Source organism: Pipistrellus hanaki (genome assembly GCF_964339955.1).
Source record: "Pipistrellus hanaki genome assembly, chromosome: 2".
NCBI classification, from domain to species: domain Eukaryota; kingdom Metazoa; phylum Chordata; class Mammalia; order Chiroptera; family Vespertilionidae; genus Pipistrellus; species Pipistrellus hanaki.
In genome coordinates this window covers 80,963,561-80,977,041 of record NC_140504.1, presented here as the reverse complement: position 1 = coordinate 80,977,041, position 13,481 = coordinate 80,963,561, and the positions used below count along the sequence as shown (strand labels likewise).

Genomic DNA, 13,481 nt, shown 5'->3' with positions numbered 1-13,481 from the left:
TAAAATGTGTATCAATGTAATTAGCACTTTGATTATCTATTCACAAATAGATAATTCATTTCTGTGAGTGTGTATGTTTGATGGTGAATAGATGGTTGTAACAATTGAGTGGTTATATTTCTTATAGTCTCTTTGCACAAATTTGAACATATTTATAGTTAATTTCATTAGTAAAAACACCATGGTAGCATTAGTTATATATAAAATGAGGGAACTGATGATCCACTATGCCAAGGACTGCCAAGGTTACAGGTTCAGTCCTCTGTCAGGTTCAGTCCTCATTGGAGCATATAAGAAGCAACCAATGAATGCAGAAGTGGGTGGAACAATAAATTGATCTTTCTCTCTCTTCTCTCTATAAAATCAATCAATAAGTAAAAATGTTTAAATGAGAGGATTGATCTAAATGACCTCTAAAGTTACTCCTAACTTTAAATTCTGTTATAAAAGTAAATGAATATTATGATTTGTTAGTTAAAAAACAGTCCTGTTTCTCTGGGGACATGGGCATTTACTTGAAGTCATACCATGTTAAGCATATGCACACTCTCTTTGCTTAATACTCTGGCATATTAGAAAGAAGCAGTTTTTATATGGGAAGGAAATTAAATCTAATCTACAGAGTAGCTTCACTGTCCACAAGAGTTCATTACTATCTATGAAACTGATTTTAATTTTCTGTTAATGTCTAATTCAGCATTAGTTTGTGAGAATTGAGTTTCACAGCTATTGTTTCATTTGTTTTCAATGTAATCCTGACTGTGTTAACAAAGAAGGCGATGAGTTATTTTATCTCAATTAGCAATCAATTTTGAAATGAAATAAAACTAAATTTTTATATTTTAAGCTGCAAATCCTGATATAAATGTAGTGGAGTATTATGACCTATACCAATAATATATTTTTTTAATTTTTAATTGATAGTAGTTGAATTTGTGTATACATTTACTATTTATTTAAGATGAGAGAATTTGATCATTGCAAACTAATTTTATGTTTTTCTTTTTAAACCATTGTTGAATGGCTTGATACAAATAAATAAATCTAAATATTACATACTTTTCAATATAAAATGGGGAAATGGAGCAAAACTGCTACTGTATCATAATGCCTTTTATTAATCTATTTTCTAAAAATCATTATTTTGTCGATGGACACATTGATTCCCTATATTCTTTATATAGCATATACATAAATGTAATATGTCTGCCTATGCACATAAGCATTCATGTGAATATATATTAATATAGTATTTCTTTTGATATGCAAAAACATGTGATTCTACTAAAATGTCTATATTGACTCTTCTATGTAAATAAAAATGTTTGGAACTATTATAAAATATACTTCTTTTTTTTGTTATTGTTCTCCCAACTCTTTAAGGCAGGTCTACTAATTAAACAAATTTGGCTGGAGACGATCAAAGAAATAAAATGAAAATGGAGCCTATGACATATTTACCAATGAGGAGTAAAAAAGGCATATCTATCATTCATTCCCTCTATATATTATCAGATTAAGTTGGGGCAATTTTCACAAATTAGAGTGAATCAATTTAAACATTTACATTTACAACACACACACACACACACACACACTTATAGCCTTACCACCAACATCAATGTTTAAAGGGAAAATTCTAAAGTAGCCAAATGGCCTTAATAGCTACCTAAAATGCTAACATTTAATTTGCATACATTTTCAAACACTGAGTCTGAGCATGAAGAAAATAGAACACAGAATGTAAACAGCAATTCATCGATATGCTGACATTCACAGCATCCTAATATTCTTCTCCATGGACTCCAGTCTCAGCTACTTTCCATGACCTGTGCTTTAGAGTCTAAGTTAGACAGTAAATCAATGCTTTGCCCTTTTTAAAAACTATGTTACTCGTGTGCACTTTTCTGTATCACCTTGGTGTTTGTCCCCTGGAATGAAACTTCCTTAGTGTTACCTTCTTTCTTGAGAATATAGGAAGTTCAAAATGTTGAGAATAAATCTCAAATCATCAAAACCTAAATTTCTCGAAACAACATTGAAAAGCAATCTAGTTCATATTTTTTCTCAAAATGCACACTCATTCCCTAAAAAAGAGTCAAATCTCTCAGAAATGTTCTTGCTTTTCTTATGAAACCCTGAAGAGTCATTAGCAAAAATAAAGAACCCATCCAAAGGGACCTCAAAAACTACAAGTTGATTTATTTAATGCACATTAATTGGTCCATTTCCATCTCATAGTAACGGCTTTTGTCCAGGTAAATGACATTCAAGTAAAGAGAAACAATGAGCAAGTGATTAGCCACAGAGCTCGGACCGCCTCAGGAAGAGGTTAAAGGAGCCAGGGGTGTGCGGGAGGCCGCTGGCCAGTGCAAACCCTACCCAGCCACCTCGCAGCCTGCCATCAGGCGCAACAGAACAAACTTGCACAGGAATGTGCAGGGAAAAGGGTTTGTCTGACAAGAGAAAGACTTCCATGTCAGGAGCCAAATACCACTAACTCCCCAAGGCTTAAGCCTAAGAAAAGCCAAATGATTACTGTGCATATGTGGAAACTTTTTTCCTAAGGAAACAAAAGTATTTTAATGAATCATTGGATATTTTGAAACAGCTTTTTGCTTCTTTCTTTCTTTTTTTTTTTTTTCTCTTTCGACTATCTTCTCTAAATGCAACAATTGTATGTCCAAAATATGCTTTACTATAATACTAGCCAGAAGAAACTATTTCAAAATTGTAAAGTCTATAGAAATAGCACATTGCTCTTTGATCATATTTTTTCTGAATTCATTTGAATAACAGATTTAAAAAATAACCCAGACAGACATGAAATTTTGATCCTTAGCCTATTTGGAAGAGGAGAAATCAGGTTATGGGAGGGCGGACAGGAGAAAGAAGATATGCCACACATTTCCTATTTTTTATTAACTCTCTCAACTACATTTTGAATAATTATTCACAATTTACATATGCAAAAACTGAATTACTTGGCTAGGGTCATCTAACTACTAATAGCAGCATTAGAACTAGAACCTACTTCTAACTAGCTACCTACAAGCATGTACAGAGAAAACAGATGGCATCTTTATAGGATATTTATTTTAATTGAATAGGCAGATGCTCAGAGTCAGCATGGCATCACATGCTAAGTAAGGGGAGTCTAAAGTTATCTATAACATTAATACAATTAGTAAACATATATCGGAAGTATGACTATTAAGAAATGCAGTATTCTTCATTATGTATATTGATAAAACTGAACTTCTGTATCTAAACATGTATTGTCCCCTTGACCAGTCAGATACATCATGCAATTGCTTACCATTTTTCTGGAAATCTTTTTGGGAACAGTGAGCTGAGTCAGTTTGTGAAGCCTAGTCACACTTTGAGATTCTATTTGTTTGCTATTTTTAATTTGTTTTGTTCTTAACAGTAGTAAGAAGCAAACCAAAAATAATATTAACATGATCAGCTATTTTCAATGATTCTGGTCATGATAAAAAATCAAACCCTTTTTCTTTTCAAGCCCATCTCCTCCAAGGATGAACATTTTCAAGTTTTGAGGATGTTCAAAAAAATATGCCACAGGCTTAGAGAGAATTTCAAAATTTTCATTCCCAAAATTGTCTAAGCAACAATCATGAAATAAAAGTATGTGTTCTCTCTCAAACTGACTGCTATGAATGAAACACTAGTTCCAATGTATAAATTTCTGGTATATTTGCATAAACTATTATTACAAGACTTCAGGGCATGATTTCAGTTTTTAAAGATGTATCTGTTATTCATTGAACTGTCTATTAATTTCTATTTTGTGTCAGTAATTATGCATAGACTTGGAGCCACAAAGATCACAGTCATAGCCTACCTCTAAACTTGTAGTTGGGAAAGCATTGTAAGGGCAATAGAAAGTAAAGGAAATCTTGTGGTTTATCTATTGGCTAATTGTTTATACTTCTTCAAGAAGCTAATGCTCAAAAAATTTTAAAATAAGAAAAATAAGCAGGTAATGTTAGGGAAGTTACTAATTGTTTTCTTGTTTCTAAGGAAAGCTAGATGGGAAGGGAACACAATAGGAAGGACTGCAATAGGAGAAAGGATTTAACCAAAACTTGTCCATGAGTCTGGGTAACCCTCTGGCCCTCAACTTCCTCTTCTGAAAATGAGGAATTTTGACTTGATTATATTATAGGTCTGGTCCAATTCTATATCCTAATAAGCAACATGCTGGAGCTCTAGAAAAATTCACACTTAATTTTGTTTCTTCCATTGGCTGCCTCATCTGATTTTGCAGGACACTAGCCAAAAACACCCTACAGACCATTGAAGACTAATTCATTTCCAGACATGGGTCATCTAGCCTGATTCCCAGGAATTATTTTCGGTACTTCTTTTATCTGTCTTCACAGTAACAAGAAATACTGCATCTTTTGAGGCCCCCGACTAAATCCCACATGGACAAGTGTTTTGGAATACTAAAATAATACACTTTTAAGAGCACTAAAGACACCTGTTTACTTTAGGTCATTCTCTTTTTCCTATATTAAAATAAGAAATAAGTGAAAAATAGTTCAGTTATCCCAGTTAAGACCACACTTGTAAATTATTGGCATAAATCTGGTATCCACTGAACTATCTATAAATATGGCGTTAATGACTTGTGTCTAGCAGCAGATGTTTGGGTCCACTGGTTCAAGGCACTCTTAGGGTCTTCCTAAATGGATAGTTAAAGCAGAAAATCAGCTGCTTAAGGAAATGTGTTTTGAAAGATTCAAGGCACAGTTCTGTCCCTCCCCAAGTATTTCCTTTGCTTGTATCTGCCAGAGACTCATATTCAAGTATCAGAGAGCTTTGTTTCTTTCTCTTTTCTCTTTAAAGTAATATTTATTATTTTCCAACCATAGTTTACATTCAATACCATTCCACACCAGTTTCAGAAAACCATGCACTCTAAGATCGGTCCCCCTGCTGCCCCAAGCACCTACCTGGCCCTATACCCAGTTATTTCAACATTATTGACTATATTCTTCATGCTGCAATCCACATTTCTGTGGCTATTCTGCAACTACTAATTTGTACTGCTTAATCCCTTCACCTTTTTGACCCAGCCCTCCAACCCCTTTCCCTCTGAAAACTGTCAATTCGGTCTCTGTATCTTTGAGTCTGTGTCTATTCTTTGTTGTTGTTTATTTTATCCCTTAGATTCCACATATAAATGAAATCATATGGTACTTGCACTTAGCATAAAACCCTCTAGGTCCACCCATGTTGTCATAAAAGATAAGATATCCTTCTTTTTTATGGCCAAGTAGTATTCTATTGTATAAATGTACCATGGCTTTTTAATCCACTCATCAACTGATGGGAAACTGAGCTGCTTCCAAATCTTGGCTATGTAAATAACACTCTAATGAGCATAAAGATGCATATATTCTTTCAAATTAGTATTTTGGGTTTCTTTGGATATATTCCCAAGAAGTGGAATCGCTGGGTTATAAAACAATATTTTTCTGAAAATAATATCTTAAGTTATTTTCCATTACTAGATGTATTAGTTATGATTTATTATTTTTTTAGAGAGAGGAAAAGGAAGGGAGAGGAATGGATAGAAACATCAATGAGAAAGAAACATCATTGATTGGCTGCCTCCTGCACACCCCCTCCTGGGGATTATGCCTGCAAACCAGGCATGTGCCCTGACCGGAAATCAAATCAGTACCCTCTTGGTTCATTGGTGTGCTCAACCAATATATAGCTGAGGCAGACCAGCCAGACTGGGTTTTTGTGTTTCTTTTTTTACAATAACTGGAAACAGGATCTGTGGGAATTTTATCTAGGTTAAGCACCCAAGTTTTAGAATGATAGTCATCTAACTCACAAATTTGTTTTAGGATCTGTCTTAAGCATTCTGAGCATAATATTTTTAGTCTCACAGAAAATTCCCTTTGCAGAGAAACATAAGACAGAAATGTACATACTGCCTATTGGGTTAAGCTCAGTATCTTTTCTGTAATAGCCCAACAAGTCAGTGGACAGGTTGGTTCTGAACACTCTCATTTCCTTTGGTATGGGACATGCCCCTGCCATCCCCAACATTATGAGACTTAGTATGTGCTTGGTGAAGTGGGGCTTCCTTGCATTTATAAAAAAAAAAACCCTCAAATTTTCAGAGTGTTACCTTGTCCTGAAATTTGGTTTCCATCACTCAGAATGATTTTATAGATTTCAAGCCTGTCTTTACTATCATTATTGTAATCTTCATTCTGGTTGACTGCCGGAGACAACAGTTCAGTTAGTTATTTTAAAGTTTAATTTTCATTCCTAGCTTTGAATTTTCTGGCTGCAAAGTTATTGGAAGCATAAAACTGTGAGGTAAATTAAGCGCCTAAGTCTCTGCAGTCAAGTAAATTTGTGTGGTGTGGAATTATAAGGGCTGTTTTTTGTCAAAGAAAGTCCTGGATGAATTCTTATAAACCCACTTAAGTCCTTGTTTACAGTTGCAAAAAAATTAGGTCCTGCACCATAAATAAGTGGACTGTGTATTGAAACTACCTAAGATATAATTGTATTCTTTCTTCTTCATGAATCTAAACTTATGTTAGAATAGCAATGAAATATGAGGCACTTAAAGCTGACTGTTAATACCACTTCTCGCATACTATTTTAAATAAATAAATGTTCATTTGCTAAGTGGATAGCCTACTTCATCAACAAAGGATGCAACATGGATAGCAAAAGTCATTAGCATAATACAAATGCTTGCAAAAGGACTTTGGAATGCCTAAACTAAAAAAGTACACTACCAAGGACTTGGAAAGAATTTCAAGTTCCAAGGCCAAAGAATCTACTGCATATTAATCTTCTTTATCAAGAAGTTGATTTGGAGCGCGAAAGACAAGAATAAGCTTATTGTGCAATAGCAAAAAATATATATATATCTTGGGATTCTGCATGGCATGGTAGAAAGATGCTACATTGGGGAGCAGGGGATTCTGAAGGTTCTAATTTGGTCACCAATTAGCTTTGAGATATTTGGCGAGGCATCGGAGTCCTAAGACTATCCATGTTCCTGTTTGTAAGAGGAGGTCTTGAGGCATGTTTTTCCAGTTTTTTCCTCTGACAAACAGAATCTCAGAGAGATTTTATGACCTAACCGAGGTAGAAGAGTCCAGAAAGAGTTTAAACTCTTAGAAATTTATAACTGGAGTTATGTCCCCTAAGGGCATTGAATTCTTTCAAGTGAAAGATGCAATCAGCGACTGTCATCTTTGAAGAGGACAGAGTAAACGTGCACTTACTTGAAGCCCAAAGTATGATTGTTAAAAAGTCCTACGTCCAATTAGAAAACTAGCTATTGTTCTCAGCTTTCACTACCCCATCGACAAACTATACAATTCTAAAAGTTTTGCTTTAAGCATCTTCCTGAGATTAACATTATGATTATAGAGGGCAGGGCGGGGTCAGAGAACAACGGACTGTCTTCACTTAAGATGAGAAATCCACTGGGTATGAAGAGAATCATTTCCCTCAATGTTTCCTGACACATATTTTGAATTTTTTTCTTGGTTCCTACTGTCACTGTTAGAATACAAGTGCATTCCTCTCTACACACGTTCTGCAGTGTCATCATGCCTTCAGAGCATGTGCTGAAAGACGAGTTCTCATGAGATGTCAGGGGCTGATGTAGTAAGGCTACAATGAGATGGTGGGCCAGGGAGTTTAGCATCCCTTGGCAAATCCTGACTCTACAGAGAACACTGCAAGATTCATGCATAGCCATGCAATTCCTGGGAATTAACACCAGGGCCTACAAAATTAACCCAGACATATTTGCATATTACTTGGATTCATTTAATCTACTGTACACCTAGGTAACACATTGCAGTTATCTATGGCTTTACAGTACTAACCTATTACTCACCTACAACACATATCTTCAATAAAAATCTTAGCTTAAAAATTTAAGTGCATATTTGTGCTGTGAGGAAAAACTTGAAAACTACACATATCTGGAGTATGAAGTTCTAGTGTTCCAAAAATTTTTTCAACTGTATGATCATAGATTAAGAGGACAAATATACCTATGTTTAAAAATCCATCATAATGAACCATTTTAAAGTATACACCAATTTACAAGAACTTCAGAGCTATATAGGTTTGAGAAAAAAATCAGTTCAAAGATACACTACTACAATTGAATACAGAAGTCATATAAAACTTTAGTACTGTGTTTTCTAATATTCTATTAATAACCATTACACTTTATTAATAACTTTATCATTTTTTTTTCCTGCTTTTACCCTCTTTTTTTTCTCCTCAACAAATCAAATGTTTAAATGTGGTAGAAGATGTAGCCCTTATTTTTGTCTCACAGGCAAGATGCTATTAGGGGTCACTTCCCATGTACGGAGAAAATGATCTTCATGGATAATAATGATAAAACCTTATGGAATGCAAAAACAACCAAAATATGTATTCTCAGATGACTACATTGGGGCCAAGTCAGTATCAGTCCCACTTCACCCACGCACCACACAGTCTAAAAAACGCTGTCAGCCTGATAAGAATTTCCTGATTTACTCTTTTTTTCCAATAGAAAATATAGGTCATCAAAATAAACTCCTGACAGTAAAGGAACAATAGTTATACTAGCAAGTCTCTTTTTCATTTGTTAGCCAGTTATAGGCAAATAGTTTCTTTACTTGACTAAAAAAATAAAATAAAATAATCTCGAACAAACCATTTTGGTAAAAGCAACATACAAATTTGCAAGCACAACTAACTTATTTAGGTCAACTCCACCACACATCTATTCAAACAAAATCTACAGAATTCCAAGGTACAGCGGAAGATGTCCATTATTTACTAATATGTGCCTCTTGCCAATGTTGACAAGTCAGGCAACAGAGAGAGCTCATTCTTCAGTTTATTGATGGTCTTAGCAAAAGAATGAGATTTTGGGATGGAGTCTCAGGGCTATTGCAAATGTTAGGTAAAGGACTGGAGTTGTTTTTTATTGAAAGCTAAATGCTGTGGCTTGTAATTTATAATGTTTCTGATATTAAATTTTATACTCTAGCCCAAAGAAGTATTATAGTTCTAACACCGGTCACAGATCCTTCATATTTTAATGGAATTATTTTCACAACTCTAGAAAATAAAACCTTATCCACATCTACTAGCTTAAGGTATTTTTTATGAGGAAAAATACCTTGCTGAATGTTCAGTAAAGTTTGAGTCTGTTGCACATCCACATTCCAACTGATAATTGAGGGCCTCTACTGTCTCTGCGATGGAAGCAAGGAGAGGAGGAAAGGGTGTGTCAACTGGGACAGTGTTTATTAAACACAGAAACTGATACCCAGCACCTCTTTGCCTCACTCCCTAACTTGTTCTAAATAGTTTTCTTCATTATTTATATATTTTATATTTAAAGCCAAAAAAAAAGACAAACAGCATAACCAAAATGTTTCACTCTGTCACCCTTGACCACAAATTACAAAATGTTTTCCCATCCTCCTCCCTAAAAGTAATCTTTTCTGAGATGCTGAACTTGCTGCATATTAAATAATAAAAATGATAACAAGAAAACCGTGTTCCTTCCTTGTTGGTCTTAGTCGGTCCTTGCGAACCTCACTGTGTGGCAGAAAAATCTGAGGCATGCACCCTTTCCGAGTCAGATGAATTTCACAGTCCCTTAATTCTAAACAGAAGTTATGATTTCTTCCCAAAGAGTAGCACCACAAATCTAGCAAAGAGACAGAGGAAAAGAAAAATACAGAAATTAAAAGGCCAGATTAACTAAGGAGCCAACGCCTTAAGACTACCATAAAGCATAGTTCTTGAAAAACTTAAAACAGATCAATAAATTCAGTAGATTATAATTTTCTAACCTTTTCTAGTTTCCTCATAAGTGTGTTTTTTAAGTCTCACCAAATCAACCCACTCTAATCCCGAGGGTCTGAGGACCCTGCTTTGGTATAACCCGGAGCCAGCACTCACATGTGTCCTGCGCAGCACTAACTAAGCCTTGGCACACTGTGCTGGTGTCCGGAGAGGAGTAGCCAGGGGTACTGAGTGCCAACTTCCCCAGAATCGGACTCTCTCTTCTGAAGAACTATATCATCTCCCCTGGGTCCCGAACCCCTTTCATTAACAGCATTCTCAGTCACTCTTGACCTGGGAGAGAACCCTGATCCAAGGCCACCTCTTGGCCAGAAGGGGACACACACACACACACACACACACACACACACTACTTCCAACAGGCTGAACTCTAACACCTCCCTGCTTTGGTGGAATGCAGGATGAATGCGGGTGGGGTGAGGGTACAGGGGTAGACTATATGGTGACAGGAGACTAGCCTTGGGTGGTGAGCACACAAAGCAATATACAGACGATGTATCAAAGAATTGTACAGCTGAGACATTTAACTTTATGAAACCATTGTTGCCCAAATAAATTTAATCTTTAAAAAAAAAAAAAAAGTGAATGAGGAACTTGGGGATTAATCCCTGTCCCCTAAAGTGGTAGTCATAAGAAGACACACTCTGCAAAGAAGTTATGGTAGCGTTTGACAGACATTACTCCACACCGTTTTCTACCTTAAAAACCCCCATTCCCTGAGCTCCCGGTCCAGGTAAGGCTACGTCCCCTAAGTCAGGGACACATTTCATCCCCTCAATCAAGAAAACCCTGAAACACTCCTCCACCTTTCCAAAAGAAACAAAATATTTGGTTGAAGGGAAGTTTACTCACATACTCCTAGGACAGATGCCTTTGGTGAGTTCCAGAGAACTGAGCCCTAGGCGCTAGGCTGGCTAGGAGGGGCGCCTCTGAGTGCCGGCGACCACACTCCCCGGAGCCCCCGGCCAGGTAGAGCCTCCCTCCCAGCCCCGCCGCCCGCCCGCCCCGCCGCGCTCCCTGCCCGCAGCCTCGCCTCCTCCCTCCCGAGCCATGTCTGCCCCGGGCGCTCCCGTCGGTCCCGGAGCATCCCCCGCGCCACGGGCCCCACGCTCCGGGCGCCCCCGGCCCCCGCCCCGCCCCGCCCCCGGCCGGCTGCCTGGCCCATGACTCACCTGCTGGCCAGGTTGGGGCGACGGGTGGTAGCAGGCTGTGGGGCAGGTTGCGGCTGCCACTGGGTTGGGCAGACACTGGGGCGCTCCATACGGCTGGGGGTGATACATCACCTCCGCACAACTCATGGCAGCCGGGGCAGCGGCGGTCCCTGAGCTGCCGCCGCCGCCGCCGCCGCCGCCGATCGGGGCGCTCGCTCCGCGGGCGCAGCCGCCGCCGCCTCTGTCGCTGCTCCAGCTGCTGCTGCTGCGGCGGCGGCGGCGCAGGCGGGTCCCCCGCGGCCGCGGGCTCCGTGCGGGGCGCGGGCTGGGCAGGGCTGGGCGGTGAGCGGGAGCCCGTGCGCGGGCACCTTCATCTTCAGCCCCCGCGCAGGTCCCCTCGCCCGCGCTCACACAGCGGCCCGGGCACCCAGCGGGGGCATGGCAGCGCGGGTCCGGGAGGGCAGCGGCTCCCAGGCAGCGCCCGCTGCAGCCCTTAGCCCGGGCGGCGCGGCTCCGGTTTGCAGACACGCGATGTGCGGGGCCGGCTGCCCTGTCCCTGCGCTCCGGGCTGGGGGGCAGGGGCGGAGAGAGTGGGGGTGCTGGGGCGGGGGGAGCGCTCGGCCTCCCGGGGCTGGGGCTCTGAGCGCCCGAGAAGTTCCTCCAACTCTGTCCGCGGGCGGGTCACTGGCGGGGGGGACCTCTGAAGGGCCGGCTGCGGATTGGAGCGGAGTTTGCAGCCTCTCCGCCTCCGGGCCCTGGGACGGGGTGGGAGGGGAATGGCATGCAGAGGCTCCGCGCCCTCGGAGCTCCGAGGTTCCCACCCCGTCTCCGTCTCAGCCACCTGGCTGCCGGCGAGGTCTGCCCTCCCCAAGGAGCTTTCTCTGGGAACCGGAGGGAGAGGCCAGGGCCTGAGGGACGCTGGGAGCGCAGAGGAAAAGCAGAAAGGGCTCCAAGGAAACCTGGATATCCCCTCCATTCACTATAACCATAAGTGAAAGTTAACTTTATTACAAGTGCGCGCATGCCAGGAATGAAACACAGTGCTCAACAAGCAATCTCCGCTCTACGTTTGCACCTTGGTGGTATGCCATTCTTGGCAGATGGCAACCCTTTCTGGCTTGTCCAGCCTGCTTTCCATAGAGCGATGTGGAGTAACAATCCATGTTACTCATTCAGCTACTCTTTAAGGGTTTATCTATGGGCGAGTGACTTATAGCCTTCCCTAAAAGGAAAAAGAAAATCTGTTGTAGAAATTGCTACACAATCAGATAAAGCAGAAAAGAATTATTTACTTTATAAATAAGTAAACTCTACCCCTGAACTTTAACAGAAAGATCCTGGCCCCCGCCCACCGTCCCCTCTCCCCAAGCCCCCATCCATAGGTATCGTGTTTTGACATAGCAAGTTCTTTTGTTTCCACAGAGACTATCCTTTGTCAGAGAAAGCCCTTCTGGATGTCAAGTGTACTGAACTGTAGACTGAACTGTGGCCCACCCCCAGGTCCATAAATTGAAGCCCTAAGCCCCATGTGACTAGTTAGAAACAGGGCCAATAAGGAGGAAATTAGAGTCATCTTCCCGTTCCATGGGTACAGGAAGAGTTTGGTGGGGGTACACGTTGCACCGGAGTTTGGTGGGTATATGCACTGCACCATGCTTATCTGCGCGCCTAATTCTACGTTCTCATGAGTACGAGGGGTACTCAGCGTTACGAAAATTATAGAAGGGGTACACATATGTCAAAAGTTTGGGATACACTGAATTCTAGACCATAGGGTGGGGTCCTAACCTAGGACTGGTGACCTTAGAAGAAAAATACACCCCTTATCTTTCTCTGTGCTGACAGGGGAAGGGTCTTGTGAGAACCCAGTGAGAAGGCACAGGTTACCAGCCAGGAAGAGTGGTCTCACCAACAAGCAATCCTGAGAGCACCTTGATCTTGGACTTTTAGTCTCCAAAACTGTGAGAGTGTAAGTTTCTGTTGTTTAAGCCTCCTAGTCTTGGTATTCAAGATGGCCATCATGTCAGATGTCAGACTAGTGCAGATATATAGCACCAATATATATTATTAATTTTATATAGGTGCGTATGTATAACAACACAGACACATACATATACAGTTACACATAAACAAACTCATACACTTAAACAAACTATAAAAATTGTATAGGAACTTTTAGCTTCTCATACAGCTCTCATTCACTCACCCATTCTTTCATTCGTCGAATGTTAAAAATATGTTAAGGGCTTAAACAGTTTGGGCTGTAAATGTGTTCTTTGTAGTGGAGCAATTTTCCTATCAATTAGTTGTATAAGAATTTTCCCTGCCCAGTGTGGCTCAGTTGGTTGAGTGTCATCCCATACACCAAAAGGTCACCAGTTTGATCCCCTGTCAGGACACTTGCCCAAGTTGCACGTTTAATGGGAG

At 40.1% G+C, this 13,481-nt stretch overlaps 1 protein-coding gene across 4 annotated transcripts in view; it reads right to left on the bottom strand.

Annotated features, from left to right (window-relative positions):
* The window catches only part of VGLL3 (vestigial like family member 3), a 48,917-nt gene extending 37,047 nt beyond the window's left edge, over nucleotides 1-11,870 (bottom strand). The window contains exon 1 of one of the 4 annotated variants that reach the window (XM_084876101.1): nucleotides 11,076-11,870. In XM_084876101.1, the coding sequence (XP_084732227.1) occupies nucleotides 11,076-11,201 (126 nt within the window). In that variant the 5' untranslated portion in view covers nucleotides 11,202-11,870. Of the gene's footprint in view, nucleotides 1-9,999; nucleotides 10,123-10,755; nucleotides 10,880-11,075 lie in introns of those variants that run through there. The other 3 variants (XM_084876104.1, XM_084876102.1, XM_084876103.1) reach the window with 3 other exon arrangements.
* Between the last annotated feature and the right edge of the window lie 1,611 nt (nucleotides 11,871-13,481).